The sequence below is a fragment of the Mustela lutreola genome, chromosome 1 (assembly GCF_030435805.1).
Source record: "Mustela lutreola isolate mMusLut2 chromosome 1, mMusLut2.pri, whole genome shotgun sequence".
Taxonomy (NCBI): Eukaryota; Metazoa; Chordata; class Mammalia; order Carnivora; family Mustelidae; genus Mustela; species Mustela lutreola.
In genome coordinates, this window is record NC_081290.1 from 190,001,574 (window position 1) to 190,016,789 (window position 15,216).

The 15,216-nt window shown below is 37.7% G+C and overlaps 1 protein-coding gene across 5 annotated transcripts in view; it reads right to left on the minus strand.

The window, feature by feature from the left end:
- Positions 1-2,295: 2,295 nt before the first annotated feature.
- Positions 2,296-15,216, minus strand: part of DDX6 (DEAD-box helicase 6) — a 33,901-nt gene continuing 20,980 nt past the window's right edge. For 4 of the 5 annotated variants that reach the window (XM_059182639.1, XM_059182631.1, XM_059182658.1 and 1 more), the window contains exons 9-14: positions 14,989-15,117; positions 13,784-13,900; positions 12,024-12,087; positions 9,120-9,221; positions 8,062-8,244; positions 2,296-6,708 (exon numbers count right to left, since the gene is read on the minus strand). In XM_059182639.1, coding sequence (XP_059038622.1) covers positions 8,069-8,244; positions 9,120-9,221; positions 12,024-12,087; positions 13,784-13,900; positions 14,989-15,117 — 588 coding nt within the window. In that variant the 3' untranslated portion in view covers positions 2,296-6,708; positions 8,062-8,068. Of the gene's footprint in view, positions 6,709-8,037; positions 8,245-9,119; positions 9,222-12,023; positions 12,088-13,783; positions 13,901-14,988; positions 15,118-15,216 lie in introns of all 5 variants that reach the window. The other variant, XM_059182668.1, reaches the window with a different exon arrangement.

Consider the following 15,216-nt stretch of genomic DNA (forward strand, 5'->3'; position numbering starts at 1 on the left):
AGAGAGAAAACGAATCAGTTGATACATACCTAATAGATTTGTAAGAATGTTCAATACTATTATACTCATTTCTACAACTTGCCATGTGGTCATAAATGGTATCTATAACTTCTTCCTTCTTCCACTACCCATTTCCTATTTCCTTTGCCCTGTGCAAGTGCCTTGGATAATGCTGATTCCTTGCTTGGTAGAAGGACCTAAACCTTCATTCCTGAAGGGTCTGGGTTCTTACTAGTCCAGCCTGCACTAAGTTGTAGTGTTCCACTAGCTTTTATCACATTTTATTGTAAAATTAAGAGCAGCCCCATGAGATCTGCAGCATTCCAGACATACTCTCCCTTACCCTGTGATCACATCCTAATTCCCCCTTTCAAATCTGGATCAACACCAGAAACCAGTCCATTGTTGTTCATTACCTTAAGCCCAATGTGGCAATCTCAATTTCCAGTCTAATGGAACTTAGCCTGCTGAGTTCTCTGGAAGAGGCATTCCTTTCCAGGCAATTAAGACCACTGGACTAGCAGAACCCAAAGCTGCCTTATGACTTGATGAGCCAGGCAATATCCAATATATGATGGGCAATTCAGGTAATTTGGTAATGCTTGGTGGTCAAGCATTCAGTCCTTCCTAAGCCCAATACCAAGCTAGAAACCTTCTCAAAAGGTGAAATACTTTTTCTTCAGGGTATGGCATAGCTTTTCTTCAAAATCCTGAAGGACTCTGTTGTCATTTACCAAAAGAAGCCTGCTAGAGGCTCTATACAAGTATCCCTACCTGCCACAGGTAACTTCATCATTGGATCTGCTAGATCATAAGCCTAAGTGACAAAGCAACCTGTACTGAGCTTGGGCCTGTTGCAGAAACTTCTCTTGTTCTGGGCCACCCTTATAAATGGCAACAATTCGGATTTCTCAGCAAATGAGTTAGAGTGACACACCCAAAGTATATATTGCCTTCAAATTCCAAACAGGCTCCTAGGCATTGTCTTTTTCTTAATGCTAGGTGGCCAGATTTAGCAATTTGTCCTTCACCTAGAAAGGGGTATTACAACATGCTCTGGTCCTTCAGATCCCTAGAATTTCATTGAGGCAGGTCCGTGATTTTTTGTGAAATCAATTTCCTATCCTCTAGCATGCTTGAGTTTTACTGAAGCATCCTGGTAGATGCTATATTCTGCTCACCATGTCTATAATATTGTGGGCCAGCAGGACATCCTGCAGAATTCAGAGGTGATCAAAGTCTCTCCGGACCAGCTGGAAGAGTAATAAAGCCTTGATATAAAATGACATATTGTTGGTCCCGATAATAGCAAATGATTTGTCATTACTATGAGGTTGGTGGGGGAAGCATCAGTACATCAGTAGACGTGACAGAGGACTTTTTCCCAGCGAAGACACACATACCCGGAACAGCAGTTGCAGTGGAAGTCATCACCTGGTAAATTTATGATAATCCACTATCATTCTCTATAATCCACTTGTTTTCTGCACAAACCAAACATGTGTGTGTTGAATGAAGGCAAGAACAACCAATGTTTCATCTTTCAAGTCTGTCAGTGGCACCAATCTCTGCAATCTCTTCTCTGCTCTTTAGATGGAAAGGTTGAGGTCATGTCCACCTACGTTTTTCATACACAATGTACTGTAGTAAAAGCAGTTTACGACTTTGCTGTAGCCTAGTCTTGAAAACAGATTAATAATCCCTTCGAGTTTTTCAAAATTGTTATGGCATTGCAATCCATGAACATGGCACCTCTCAATTTCTTTCATCAGTTATTTTGCAGCTTTAAATGTTGTGTACATCTTGTTAGTTACACCTATTTCTTTTGGGGTTAGAACAAAGGGGCTGTGTTTCAAGTGTCTGAATTTCTCACCTGGGTCTTTTAATTTCTTTCATCAGTATTTTGTTGTACTTCACGCACAAATTCTGTTCGTATTGTGAGTTATTCCTAAGCAAACTTTGTGGGCATGTTCAGTTTACTGAAACATCTGAACAGTTCTGGGAGGGGATTACTTATAACCCACTTGCATGTATCACAAACTAACATCTCCCCAAATGATTATCTTGGTTTACTGTTGAGGCAATGAAAACTGAAAGTGAAATGAGGACAGTAGGACATTATCTAGAGGATGAGGGTGCACTGAGATGAGCCATCTCAGATTTTACTCAATTGGGCTTATAGGTGTAGTGTTGAGAATGTTCTACTGTCTCACCACGTGAATTGCTTTAGTAAAATATTCTCAAATGCAAGGATTCCTAAATAGCACAGCCTGCTAAGGACATACTACACACACATTTGGAGTTCCAGTGGGCTTTTATTGAGATAAATTAACAAAAACCAAGATTTTATCAACCATTTTTTCTGAACCTTATAAACTCAGAAGACTCTGGTCCATATGTGTACACACAACATAACACATCCCAACAAAAACATTGTCCCACTGGAACATTTGCCAATTAACAGAAAGCCAATTTTCCCTTTCCCCAAATGTTTTCAAAAATTTGAGTCCCCACTGTTCACTTCTCAGTGGAACTAGTCCCTTGTGGCTAGGGACATTGGAATTCTATCCCATTTTTACTCAACAAAAATACTTTTTTTTTTTTTTTTTTTTAAAGTTTAGGTTGTTTCAAAAAAGGGAAGTGACTTTGTTTTCTCCAGGTACCCCTCCCCCACAACCACTGGTTAAAATACAGTAGCCTGTATCTTTAATAACCCAGCCCTACCCCCTCCCTTGCCCTGCCCAGTATTGTCTACTGGAGAATTTAAACACACTTCTGCTGGAATCGGTCAGCTATGGAGGGGCAGAGTCCAGGTGCCAGGCTAGCTCCCTCTAATCTCATGAACTGTTACAGCCTTTGGACACTTAACTCTTTACCCCAAAGATGAGTTTTTAAGATCAGATATTTTCTTTGGGAGTTTTAAAAGCTATCTTTAAGGATATCAAGTAGATCTACAAGCTCACCGAAGTCCACTTAATTTCACCAAAAAGTTGACTTCAGCTCCAGGAAGCCAAAAATTTTGCTTGACAAAGGTATTTTGTCAGAAAATGATACCATGGTAACAATTTTTTAGACAGACAGAACCTTGAAAAAAGTAGCAAATTAAAACAACATGGCTTAATTCCCAAAATATTATTTCATTTTGTTACTCATCTATAAGGTCAGGAGTGTGGCTAAAGGCCATTTCTGATGAAGTTTTGAGCTTTCAAAGTGTTTCTAAATCCTTAGTGCAGACACCCTCCCTTTTGGGGCATAGTAACCTCCCTCCCACCCCTACTTAAAAAAAAAAAAAAAAAAAAAAAAAAAAAAAAAAAAGGAAAGAAAAAAACAAAAACCAAAAAAACAAAAACCCAAGAGATCAGAATGAGATGTTTTGATTCCAACAAATGTACACTCAAGGCTTTGTGCTGAGTTATCTGGTTCTAACCCGAGCAGGATGGTATCAAACACAAAGCACACAGCAAAGGAAAGATGCTCCCATCTCATTCTGAAAACAAATTTTAATAACCAATTGCCTACCCCCCCCACCCCACCCAGCCATTGGGGCCCATCCATATTATGATGCTGGGACCAACTGGAAGATAATTGAGAGATATATTCAGATTTGCTTCTCTCTTACTTCTTCCCATGGAAGATCACTTCAGAGTAAGTTTATTCTATTTCCAAGGGAAGGCCAAGAAAGTTTCTCCACTGGAATGTATGGGAAGATAAAAACAAAACACAAGCCCAGAGGCAGCAAGGTGTGTAACAGTCCATTACACAACTACAACCACAGGCAAAACCAGGATTTGGACATAATTTAAGTATTAAAAATAGGGAACGGTTTCATCCAAAATGAACCACTGGAAAAAATATTACCGTTACTTAAAACAGATACCCAATAGTGGAAATAACACAAAAACAATTTCCAAACAATGCTCCTTATAGGGATGGGGATTAAAAAAAAAAAAAAAAAAAAAAAAGACTAGGCTTTGACCTAGTCTTTAGAGCATCTTTCCATTTAACAATTCCTTTCAAGAGTCAAGCACCAAAACTGGACACCTGCCTCTACAGGACTGTGTCCAATAGTGGTGTCCCAGATAGTTTAAGTGCCACTCCTCATCAGAGGCTGTACTTCAGTAATACTTTCAATTAAGTCTGTGCTTTAAGAGGGACCCACAGGCATGTGGCACCAGGCACAGTCTGAGGATGGCAAAGACTGTGCGGTTTGTTTTGTCACCCACACACTCTAGCGAGATATCAAATTGCATTTACAAGCCTTTCTTGCTTTTCTTCTATAATGAATGATCCCTCTTATCTCGCCAGAGGTGGGAGAGAAAGAGAGAGCTGCATCAGTACAAGGGGCAAGATTTTTTTGGTCAAAAGTTGATGCCTTCTAAATTCCCTCCCCCCTCCCCTCCCTGGAAAAAAGTTATTCCTTAATTAGGGCTTGTATTTAGTAACCAACATTGGCTGGGTAGAACATAGCTTGGATACCAAATAAATGAGCTTCCTCTTTTTTGGGTTTGTACTGTGCAGCTCTTGCGACAGGTTTTTAAGGAGTTAGGGCTATGTCTGATCAGGAGGCATCTGCAGGATTTTGATCCTAAGGAGTTTTGGGTGAGTCACAAATAGTTTCACTCAGAACTAGGCAAGAGTCAAAAAAGCAAACTTTGAATAATTGATTTCTTTATCCAGATGAGTTAAGCACGAAAGCATATGCAGGACTTATCTTGTAATATTTTAGGGTTTTAAAAAATGGAATATGGAATTCAAATTTTTTTAATTTTATTTTTTGCCTTTTTTTTTTTTTTAAACCCTAGATGCCTCCTGATTGACCTAGTACACTGGGTTAAAAGGGAATTAAAAACATTTAAAAAAAAAGTTCACTGGTTTGATTCATCTCACTCCTTTTGCCTGGAGATCAGGCCAAACATCAAGCATGTTGGGAGGGGCACAATTTAAAGCAACACCATTGACTGTAAAAGCATTTGCCAGCAATTTACAATGCAAAATGACAGATAATTCTTGTCACAAAGCAAAAGGATGGCAAGCAGCTTTCTGTAGCATGAAAGTTAACAGCTCTCAGGAGTTGCCCATTCCTGCAAGTTTATATATCAAGGTGGGCAGAGGGCAACACACAGAGTACAGGAAGTGATCCACAGAAAGTAAGCTCCAGAACTGCTAACATTACCAATGCTGATACTGGCTAATATTCTGAAATGCAAAATCCATGCTTTGTACATATACTGCTCAGACACTGCCACTCAATTGAATTCCACACTGCAAAGGAGATTAATCGTTGTCCCCTTTTGCTGAGCTCAAAAAGTTCCTCAAACTTTTTTTAAAAGGGGAGAAAGAAGCAAATCAGAGAGCTCCTCAAAAATAACATCTTGAGTCATAGGTTTTTGAAGTTTCCTTGCTCTCTCTGGCAGGTGTTCTCCAAAGCTATTAGATGATACAGTGTGGTAGCAACAGTGAATCCCAGACTTCTGGGTCCCTCTTCTAACACAGGGTCACCACAGAGGTCTGTACTCTACACGAAGAGGCCGAAGTACTTTTTAGAATTTAGTGTTGCGGAAAACTGAGCCCCTCTCATCTTTAGCTGCTCCCATAATCATTCTAATCCCCTTAATCCCAGCAACCTTCATCCAAAAAAAAAAATATATATATATGTATATATATATATGAACCCAGAAAAAAACTTATTTACAAAGTTTATACAAGTATACACACCCAATTTTCTATGGGACGCGCTTTGCCACAGAGGAAAGAGGGTCAGGCTCCGACACGTCTACACATCAAGTGCCATAACTGCTAATGGAAGCGAATGTAAACCAGTCTTTAGTGTTCTGCTATAGAGCACAAAGGCTTGTCATATGGCTCCTGCAATGATAGACTGCTCTTTCCTTTGGGAGCGATGATGTTGTAATCTACTCAGCCCAGAAGAAATTTTTACTTGGGATTGTTTTTTTTTTTAAATACATGTATTTACAGTGCGGATGAACTGCAGTTGCATATCAACTCCTCCACATAAAGAAAAAGAGAATGGTGTTTAACAGTACTAATACGTGTCATCTTCCAGCCCTGGGCTTGAGTATCGGGTAAAAAGGGAAGAGAGAGACTTCAACTTGAAACAAAAATGAAAAGACAAAAGATTTAAAAAGATAGGGAAAAAAAAAAAAAAAAGAAAAAAGGAAAGAATTACTATTGTTGACTCCTTGGGCTGTGTCTAAAAGATGATATTCTGAATGGTCTCATAGCATAAGGCACTTCGCACAAATAAGTAATAAGCTCTTCAGGCTTAAAAAACGGATGAGTAATAAGGGAGAAGTTGAAATGCACTCAAGAGTCAGCTGTTGGAGAATTTTGAAATTGTAGACAAGCTTGTGTGTTCATCAAGATTCTTCTCTTTTTAGGGTTTCTCCCCTTCTCTTCTTTATCTTCCTTCCTTGTCCCCCTTCCCCAGAAAACATTTTTTTAAAAACCAGCGGTTAGTGCAACTAATGTTCAGTCAGCACACAGTGCAAACAAGTGGAACAAAAAAGGTAAATTCCTTCTTTTCAGCTTTTTCTCTTCACCAGTTAAAAAAAGAAAAAAAAAGTCTGAGCTCTTTTAAGTCTTCATAGTTCCAAAATAAAAAGAAGATGAAAAACCCACAAAGAGAAGAGCATCCCCCCCAAACGATGTGTCACAGATCCAAACGAGCCTTCTGTAGTTTGTCAAAGCCTAAAGAAAGAAGAAACCTAAAATTAACTTTTGTGAAAACAATATGAACCAGGATACCTAGGTTTTCACAACTCCAATCCAAATGCTCTCTCTGTAGTGGCTTCGACTGAGCCTCTGCCTGCTGTAGACTCCATTTAGGATTAAGGAATTTCTGCTAGTCATTCCAGAAATAGAATGAGAGCCTGAAAGTTCTGATATCCAAAACAAATAAATTTTTTAAAAGATTCTTTTTTTTTTTTTTAACTTCCATAAACTCGACAGCTTGCCAGGGTATGAGCAAACACTGGCTACTTTTATGTTTGAGGGTTTTGCTTGACATTTTGGGGGCTGGGGGGGAAAAGAAACTAAAATGGAAAGAGTAACACATAAATGGGGTGCCTGGTGGCTTAATCGGCTATCATCTGACTTAGGCTCGGGTCAAGCTCCTAGGATCTTAGGGTTCCCGCCCGGCAGGAAGTCTGCCTGTCCCTCTTCCTCTGCCCCTGCCTGTGCTCCCTCTCTCTCAAATAAATAAATAAAATCTTAAAAAAAAAAAAAAAAACAAAAAAAAAAAAAACAGGTAAAATGCTCATTGCTAATTTGTTAATTACCTTCTCTCAAATAAACAAAGTTTCATTTTCCTTAGAAAAAACTACAAAAACAGTCTGTATTCAGTTCTGCTGAGCCTTCTTTTGAGCATTATTACCAGAGTCCAACAGTCACCAAACAATAAAAGGTAAGGATGGTGCAGGAAACAAGAGTGGCATTTAAAAAAAAGACATCCTCACAACCTGATTAAACATTTGGCAAGGAGGCACTGCAGATAATTAACTTGATTTATTAAGACGCCCAGCAGAAATTAAGAGTGATGCTAACAACAGAGAAATGACTGAGTGATAAAGGAAAAGACAAAAAATATTTTCATATTCAGACTGATGAAAAAGATTCTTCTTTGCTTTCATTGTTTTGAAAGGCTGGATTTCTTAATTGCTGCTCACGTATCACATTATACAGGAAAACTGCATTTAAGAGCAGAATGTAGGGGTGCCTACGTAGCTCAGATGGTGAAGCGTATGCCTTCAGCTCAGGTCATAATGCCAGGGTCCCGGGATAGGGCCCTGCATCTAGCTTGCTTCTCCCTCTCTCTCTGTCAAATAAATACATCAACCCCCCCAAAACAAAACAAAAAACAAACAAACAAGCAGCATTTATGAATTCTCTAATGGGACCACAACTTCATAGAAGCAATACATCCAGTTTACGGTCATTTATGCCAACAGGTGTTCTACCCTATCACTGCTATTAAATTTCCTCCAGGAAAGAGGATCTTGATTTAAATACTATGCTCACTTAGCTGTTCTGTCAGGTACGCACATGCTTGTTAAGGTTTCTCGTCTTCTACAGGCTCGCTGTGGTATTCTGCCACATAAAGGCTCTTGTCAATGTTGCTTGGGATCGGTTTAATTTCTGTTCCCAGCTGCTCCTCAATACTTTTCAGGTTGAAGCGATCATCATATGTGATCAAGTTGATGGCTAAGCCAAGATGACCAAAGCGACCTAAAAATGAAGAACATTTTTTAATTAATAAAAGATTGAGTTAAAATAGGAGAACTGATGTGCACATACAAGTCTCTTAGTGGCAAAACCATACAGGACTGATGTTTTTGTTCAGTGCCATTCTGAGTTTATAAAACCGCTTCTTATGATAAGGACTCCTCATACACACATTACACCTTCAGGTTTCACAGCCCAAAGTAGTATACTATTAATCCTTTTTCATTTTTTTTTTTTAAAGATTTTATTTATTTATTTGACACAGAGAGAGAGAGATCACAAGTAGGCAGAGCAGCAGGCAGAGAGAGGAGGAAGCAGGCTCCCCGCTGAGCAGAGAGCCCCATGTGGGACTCGATCCCAGGACCCTGAGACCATGACCTGAGCCGAAGGCAGCGGTTTAACCCACTGAGCCACCCAGGTGCCCCCATTACTCCTTTTTCAAATGACAAAACAGATACTCATTTGTGTCAAAAGTTGCCAAAATATGTATTCTAAATAGTAGTTACAGACTGCACCACCTAATGAGAAAAGGATCTCACTTGTGAATTTTGTATCAATTTAAGCATACAGTAAAGTTATTTTTTCTTAAATGCTCTAGAAGAACTGGGTATTGGTCTTTTTTTCCCTTTTGATATTTTATTTATTTACTTGAGAGAGACAGAAAGCATGAGAAGTAGAGGGTCAGGGGGAGAAGCAGACTCCCTGCTGAGTAGGGAGCCCGATGCAAAACTTGATCCCCGGACTCCAGGATCATGACTTGAGCCAAAGGCAGTCCCTTAACCAACTAAGCCACCCAGGGGCCCCTAGGGATCAGTCTTAAAAGAGCACCTTCCTACCCACTCACCCCCCCCAAAAAAGGGCATCTTCCTTTTCCTCACCTGATCTTCCAATACGATGGAGATAGGTCTCTGCCAGCTTTGGGAAGTCAAAGTTTATTACCACATTCACAGCTTGTATATCAATACCTCGGGTAAACAAATCTTAAAAGAGAAAAAAAGAACCTCTATTATATCTTTCAATTTAAGCATGTTTCTTTGCACCATAATACTCTTTAACACATATTTCTAGGTGCAACCTAAGTTTTAGTCACTTCACTCAGTAATTCAAGTGCACTTGCAAATTACTAGCATTACCTTTCATAAACATTATCATAAACAACTTTCTGCTAGCAAGTTACCTTTCCCAGTCCCATAAAGTTTTAAAAAATGGTTAAAGTAACTGTAAATCCAAGAGGTCAGAATGACTGGTAAACTATAAACTCCTAATAAGTCTCAGAAGTAATTGTCCTTTCATCTATTTTTTAGTAATCTAAGATTAAAATAGATGGAAAACCTTGTTGTATAACCAAGAATACCTCAAAAAGACGATGTAATCCACTCATAGTAATTATTTGTACTTTTTGAATTCATTCATTTCCTCCTCCTAAGTGATTTACAAGACTGAGGCAAGCACAAGGCCACCCCTTCTCTTTTCTACTCCCCACAGTAACTAACTATGCTAATTTAGGCTCTGAAAACTACAAGTAAAGACAATTACGACAGACTAACAGCCAGGTTTCAAGGCTTCTATCAACTCCATACTCCAAAATAATCCATTGCGGTGACCAGTTATTTCTAAAATACTGCTTTCAATGTGTAACTCCTTCCTTTAAAATGCCTCTGGATAAAATTAAAATTGATATACAAGGTCCTCCACTCTAAACTCTGGTCCTATCACAGTTCTCGAACACCTCTCTTCCTCAAACCTTCCTCTCCATGAAATTCATCTACTTACCGTTCCTTAAACATATCTTCTTGAAGCCCTCAATGGATTATATTTATGCCAGTTCCCTAAAACTCCTTCCTGCTTCAAGTCTAAAATTTATCTAGTTTACAGAGCGAGTTACAATTCCATCTCTTCCCAGATCATCATAGCCCATTAATTTCCCTTCCTATGAAAATTTAGGATTACTTACTACACATACCTCACATTTGCAAATTAGTATTACTCCTCTGTAGATTCAGCCTAAAGCCTGTAAATCAGGTTTTACTGCCACAGGACCATGCCCATTTGCTCATGTATTGTTTAAGGGTGCTTTTGAGATGGAATGGCAGAGATGAATAGCTTGTAACAGAGACCAAATGGTATATAGAGCCTAAGACTTCTACAATCTGGCACTTTAAAGAAAATGGTTGCAGGGCCCGTATTCTTAATGTTATCTTTTTTATCTGATTAAACTAACAATGATATTTCACATGAACTTATTTATACACCCATGTTATTCAGTACTTATTTAATGACATACTAAATACCATTCTGTTTGCACATTCTGAATTTGCTTAATTCAACATTTCACTGATGAACTAGATCCTCTTCTATAGGCTCCTTAAGTGCAGGGAGTGTGTATTTAAAGATCTTTAATTGTGTTAAAAATATATATAACATAAATCTGAGGAGTAGCTGTATTTTTTTTTGTTTTTTTAGCATCAAGCTAACTAAGTATCTGGCACAGAGTAAATAAATATTGAGTATCAAAAACTATTTCTGAATGAATAAATTACAACAGATTTTTGTGCAAAGTTCACTTTAAGGCATTCCCATTTTACAAATAAAAAAAGGCATAAAAGAAAAGTATGACTTGTCCAAGGTCATACGATTACAAGTTAAAAGGGTGGGACTTGAACTCCAATTTAAAATTCTAGGAGTCTAGTATCCTTTCCACCAGATCAGGTTATTTTATATTTGAATACTTTAACACAAAGGTTACAAATGCTGTATTAATTCATAGCTGTATTAAGTGTCCTTTTAGATATAAAAAGCAGGGAAACAAGATAAACTAGAAACACTCAGAATATCAGACAGTCCTGTTTTTTTTTTTTTTTTTAAATTTTAAGATTTTATTAATTTTTTTTTGACAGCCAGAGATCGCAAGTAGGCAGAAAGGCAGGCAGAGAGAGAGAGGGGGAAGTAGGCTTCCTGCCAAGCAGAGAGCCCGATGCAGGGCTTGATCCCAGGACTCTGGGATTGTGACCTGAGCTGAAGGCAGAGGCTTTAACCCACTGAGCCACCCAGGCGCCCCTCCTGTTTTGGTTCTTATAAATTAGCGAATTCAATATTCTGCTAGTATAAATTTGAAGTTTACTTCTATAGCAGTGTTCTTAAAAATCCAAATTGTGTAATCTAAAATTTTGATCTGGGTGCTAGTAATACGGGTATGTACACTGAATATCCTTATAATTACTGTATTTCTGTGTATACATAAACTTAAAAAAAAAAAAAAAAAATCCAGGCTCTTCTATCCACCCAGAAGTTAGCCGAGATGATTAATCTCATACCAATACTAAGATTGTATTTCCAGTGTAGAAATGAGAGGATACTCATTCTGTCTGATCTGACTGTCCACCTGCCTCCCCAATTTGTTCTTCATGTACTGAAATACACCAAAATACAGACTAGTCTGTTTCTGGCAAGAAGTTTAAAAGACCACAGTAAGTAACTTCCAAAATGTAGTGTCTTAATGTAATTTATTTTGCACATGGTACATATAACTCATTCCTGTATTCAGAAAACATGCAAATTCCAAAACTAGCTTAAAAGACAAAGATGAGTGCCAGTAACAAGTATTCTGCAGTTTCAGATACAGAAACTAATTTCAGGAATTAACTATAGCTCATTCTCAACTTCAGAAATTCCAGAAATGGCTTAAAGGTGAGCTGAACTCTTGTCACAGATTCTGTTGGGAGATATGGACAGAGAAAGCAGAGGTGAAACAGGAAAAAACAATGTGTCAAGGAAATACTTACCAGTGCAAACAAGATTGCGGCATAAGCCATTTCGGAAATCATGAAATACACGATTTCGATGTTCCTAGGAACAAAGCAATGCATCTGATTTGTTTAAAAACGCATACACACAGCCCTAAATTTCTCATCACTAATTTCTCTTATCCGAAGTTTTGCATACCCCAAATTTATAAAAATGAGAGACCAATTCAATTACCCCTACGTTAAAAACAGAAGGTAAAATAAGTTAATCATAAATTAGTCTCCTATGGGAATTAATAAGCAACTAAAATATCTACTGGGGCGCCTGGGTGGCTCAGTCAGTTAAGCGTCTACCTTCAGCTCAGGTCAAGATCCTGGGGTCCTAGGATAGAGCCCGACATCAGGCTCCCTCCTCAGTGAGGAGCCTGCTTCTCCCTCTCCCCACTGCTCATGCTCTCTAATAAATAAGATCTTAAAACAAAACAAAAACACCTACCCATATCTTTATTTAGCGTTTATTTAAACTGTTAAGAATATTCTTATCCTTTTTGCTGAAGTGAATTTTAATTAAAGTGACAACTTTCACCATCTTTTTGTATATCCATTTTTAAAATGTTTCAAACAGAAGATGACAGAAGTTTGCGTTGACCCAAATACTATTTATTTTACTTACTGTACGCAAAAACAAAAATTTATTTTCCTTTTTTTAAAATTTGAGAGCAAGGGAGCATGCAGAGCAAGCAGAGGGAAAGAATCTCAAGCAGATTCCCCACCAAGCATGGGGCTCGATGTCACCACCCTGAGACCATGACTGAGCCAGAATCAAGAGTTAGATACTTAACTGGCTTAAATCATCCAGGAGCCCCAAAAATGTACTTTTCAATTAAAACAAAAAAAATGAAAACACATGCATAATGATTCTACCACAAGTGACAAATCTAGAACCTGACAAACTGGTTTTTCCTTTCAAAGCAATGTTCTTCCATTCTAAAATAGTCTCTACAGCTTAACACTTTAGTTTCCTGTAACAATTTCTAATATTAGAGTCTACATGGGGATATCTGATCCATTATCAAGCTCCTTTGAAAACCAAAGTTGAGTTAACTCAAATTCTTAATCTGTTAGTCTACAGAAACCGTTTCCACAAAATTTCAATGTTTAACTACCACACACAATAAGAATGTTTTTATAGTTTTGAATTTATTTCAATTGCTAAATCAAGTTCTGAAATATAGAGAGACTGCATCCTAAAGGCAAATAAAGAAAAAAAGGGCTGAAGAGGTACATTAATTGAAAATCAAGAGGAATGTTGTCCAATAGAACCTCCTGCATAACAGGAATGTTTTGTATCTGTACTTTCCAAAACCACAGCTGCTAGTCACATGTAACATGGCACTTAAAATGTGATTAGTGTGACAGAGGAACTAAATTTTAAATTTCATTTAATTTTAACTCACACTGCCACATGAAATCAGTGGTTACTGTATTAAACAGTGCAAAACTACATTACTAAGGAAAAGGAATAAAATCTTGTATTTCTATTATGCTTAACAAAATACTCACATTTATGAATTATCTCAATCTTCCTAACAACCTTATGAGCTAAGTGTATGTTTATACCTATTTTATAGTTAGAAAACTGAACCAGTGGTTAAAATGAAAGGTCCTTTGCCTACTAAGGAATAATTTATTCTTAAACTTAGGGCATATGGAGGAGCATTAAAACAAAACAAAAATCCAAGAAATACTTAGAAAAAGATTTTTTAAATCCCCACACGGAGTTCTAGTTTTAGACTCACCTGCCTCATTTTAGCATGGATATAGAAGCAAGAATAACCCAGTTGAGAAATCTTCTTGGCTAGCAATTCAACTCGCTGAGAGGAGTTACAGAAAATGATCGACTGGTTTATCTGAAGCTGAGCATGGCGGGGGTGGGGGTGGGGGGTGGAGGGTAATAAGAAAGAAAAACAAAACCTTCATCTACTTTGCCAAATCTTGAAAATTGATTGACTGACAAATGCTAAAAACATAATCTCATAATACAAGAGAGATACAAAATATCATAAAATGTAAATATCATAAATATTACTCATTTACTTAACAGTTGCAGGTTAAGTTATAAATTTTATTGTAGAAGAGTATGCATATTAAGAGCCACGTAATTGCCAACATGACTGAAACATTCAATTCTCATTATCTGCAGTAATTCTGTTCTATAAAGTTCCTACAGACACTGAAAATGTTGACTGTAGAACCACTGCTCCTAGAGAGATACAGGGAAAGGTTCCTGAGAGCCTCTAGTCACAACTTTTTCATCAACTGATTAACAGATAACATTGTTTTAAAGTGTGTTACTGTTCAAAGCACCTTATTTATTTGTGGCCAACAATACTGTTAACTCCTATCTATATAAAGTTTATCTTAAACACATTTTCTCTGCAAACCAATCTTCTTGTGCTTAGGAGAAATGAACAGCACTAAGCTTTGGAGCCATTTTAAACCAGGAAATAAACCAAAAAACCAAACCAAACCAACCCCCCCCCCCCCGAAAGAAATGCAAAAAATATGGTGCAGACTGTGAGAAAGACATTTGTTTATGAGAGCTGAAACAAGAAGGCAGCATGTCACTTTGTTCAATCTCAGCTGGGAATATGCACAACAGCTGGTATTTCCCATAGTGTTACTAATATACACAAAAGACTTCAAAAGCACACGAGTATTGATTGTAGGGTTACAAATTTTGGCATGTAGCTGAATTCGCAAATACAGAATATGCAGATAATGAGGACTGACTATAATTAAGGTCAAAGCATTTTAGAATTTAATTAAAAATGTCTTTGATATCAGTCTATCATACAGTATCAACTTAAGATCAACAACCAAAACTACCTTTTAGCAAAAGCTATGGACTATTTTTACACTGAAAATGGTGGGAAAACAGGCACAACTGTTTTTTGGGGGTTAAGTAATGGTACCCATTCAGCAACTGAAGCCTGTTACTTACCCTGGAGAAAAGTGTGTTGAGGCAGTGTACTTTTTGGCGCTCAGTTACATAGGCGTAGTACTGGGTTACTCCCTTCAAAGTTAGTTCCTCCATCAGGTTAATCTCATAGGGTTTCTGCAAATGGGAATTCTGGAAAAAAGAAGAGTCACGTAATTTAAAAAAAGCAGAACATATCTTTTTAAACTTGAAATAAATCCCTCAACATTTCTGATCAACTCGTGCTTAAAA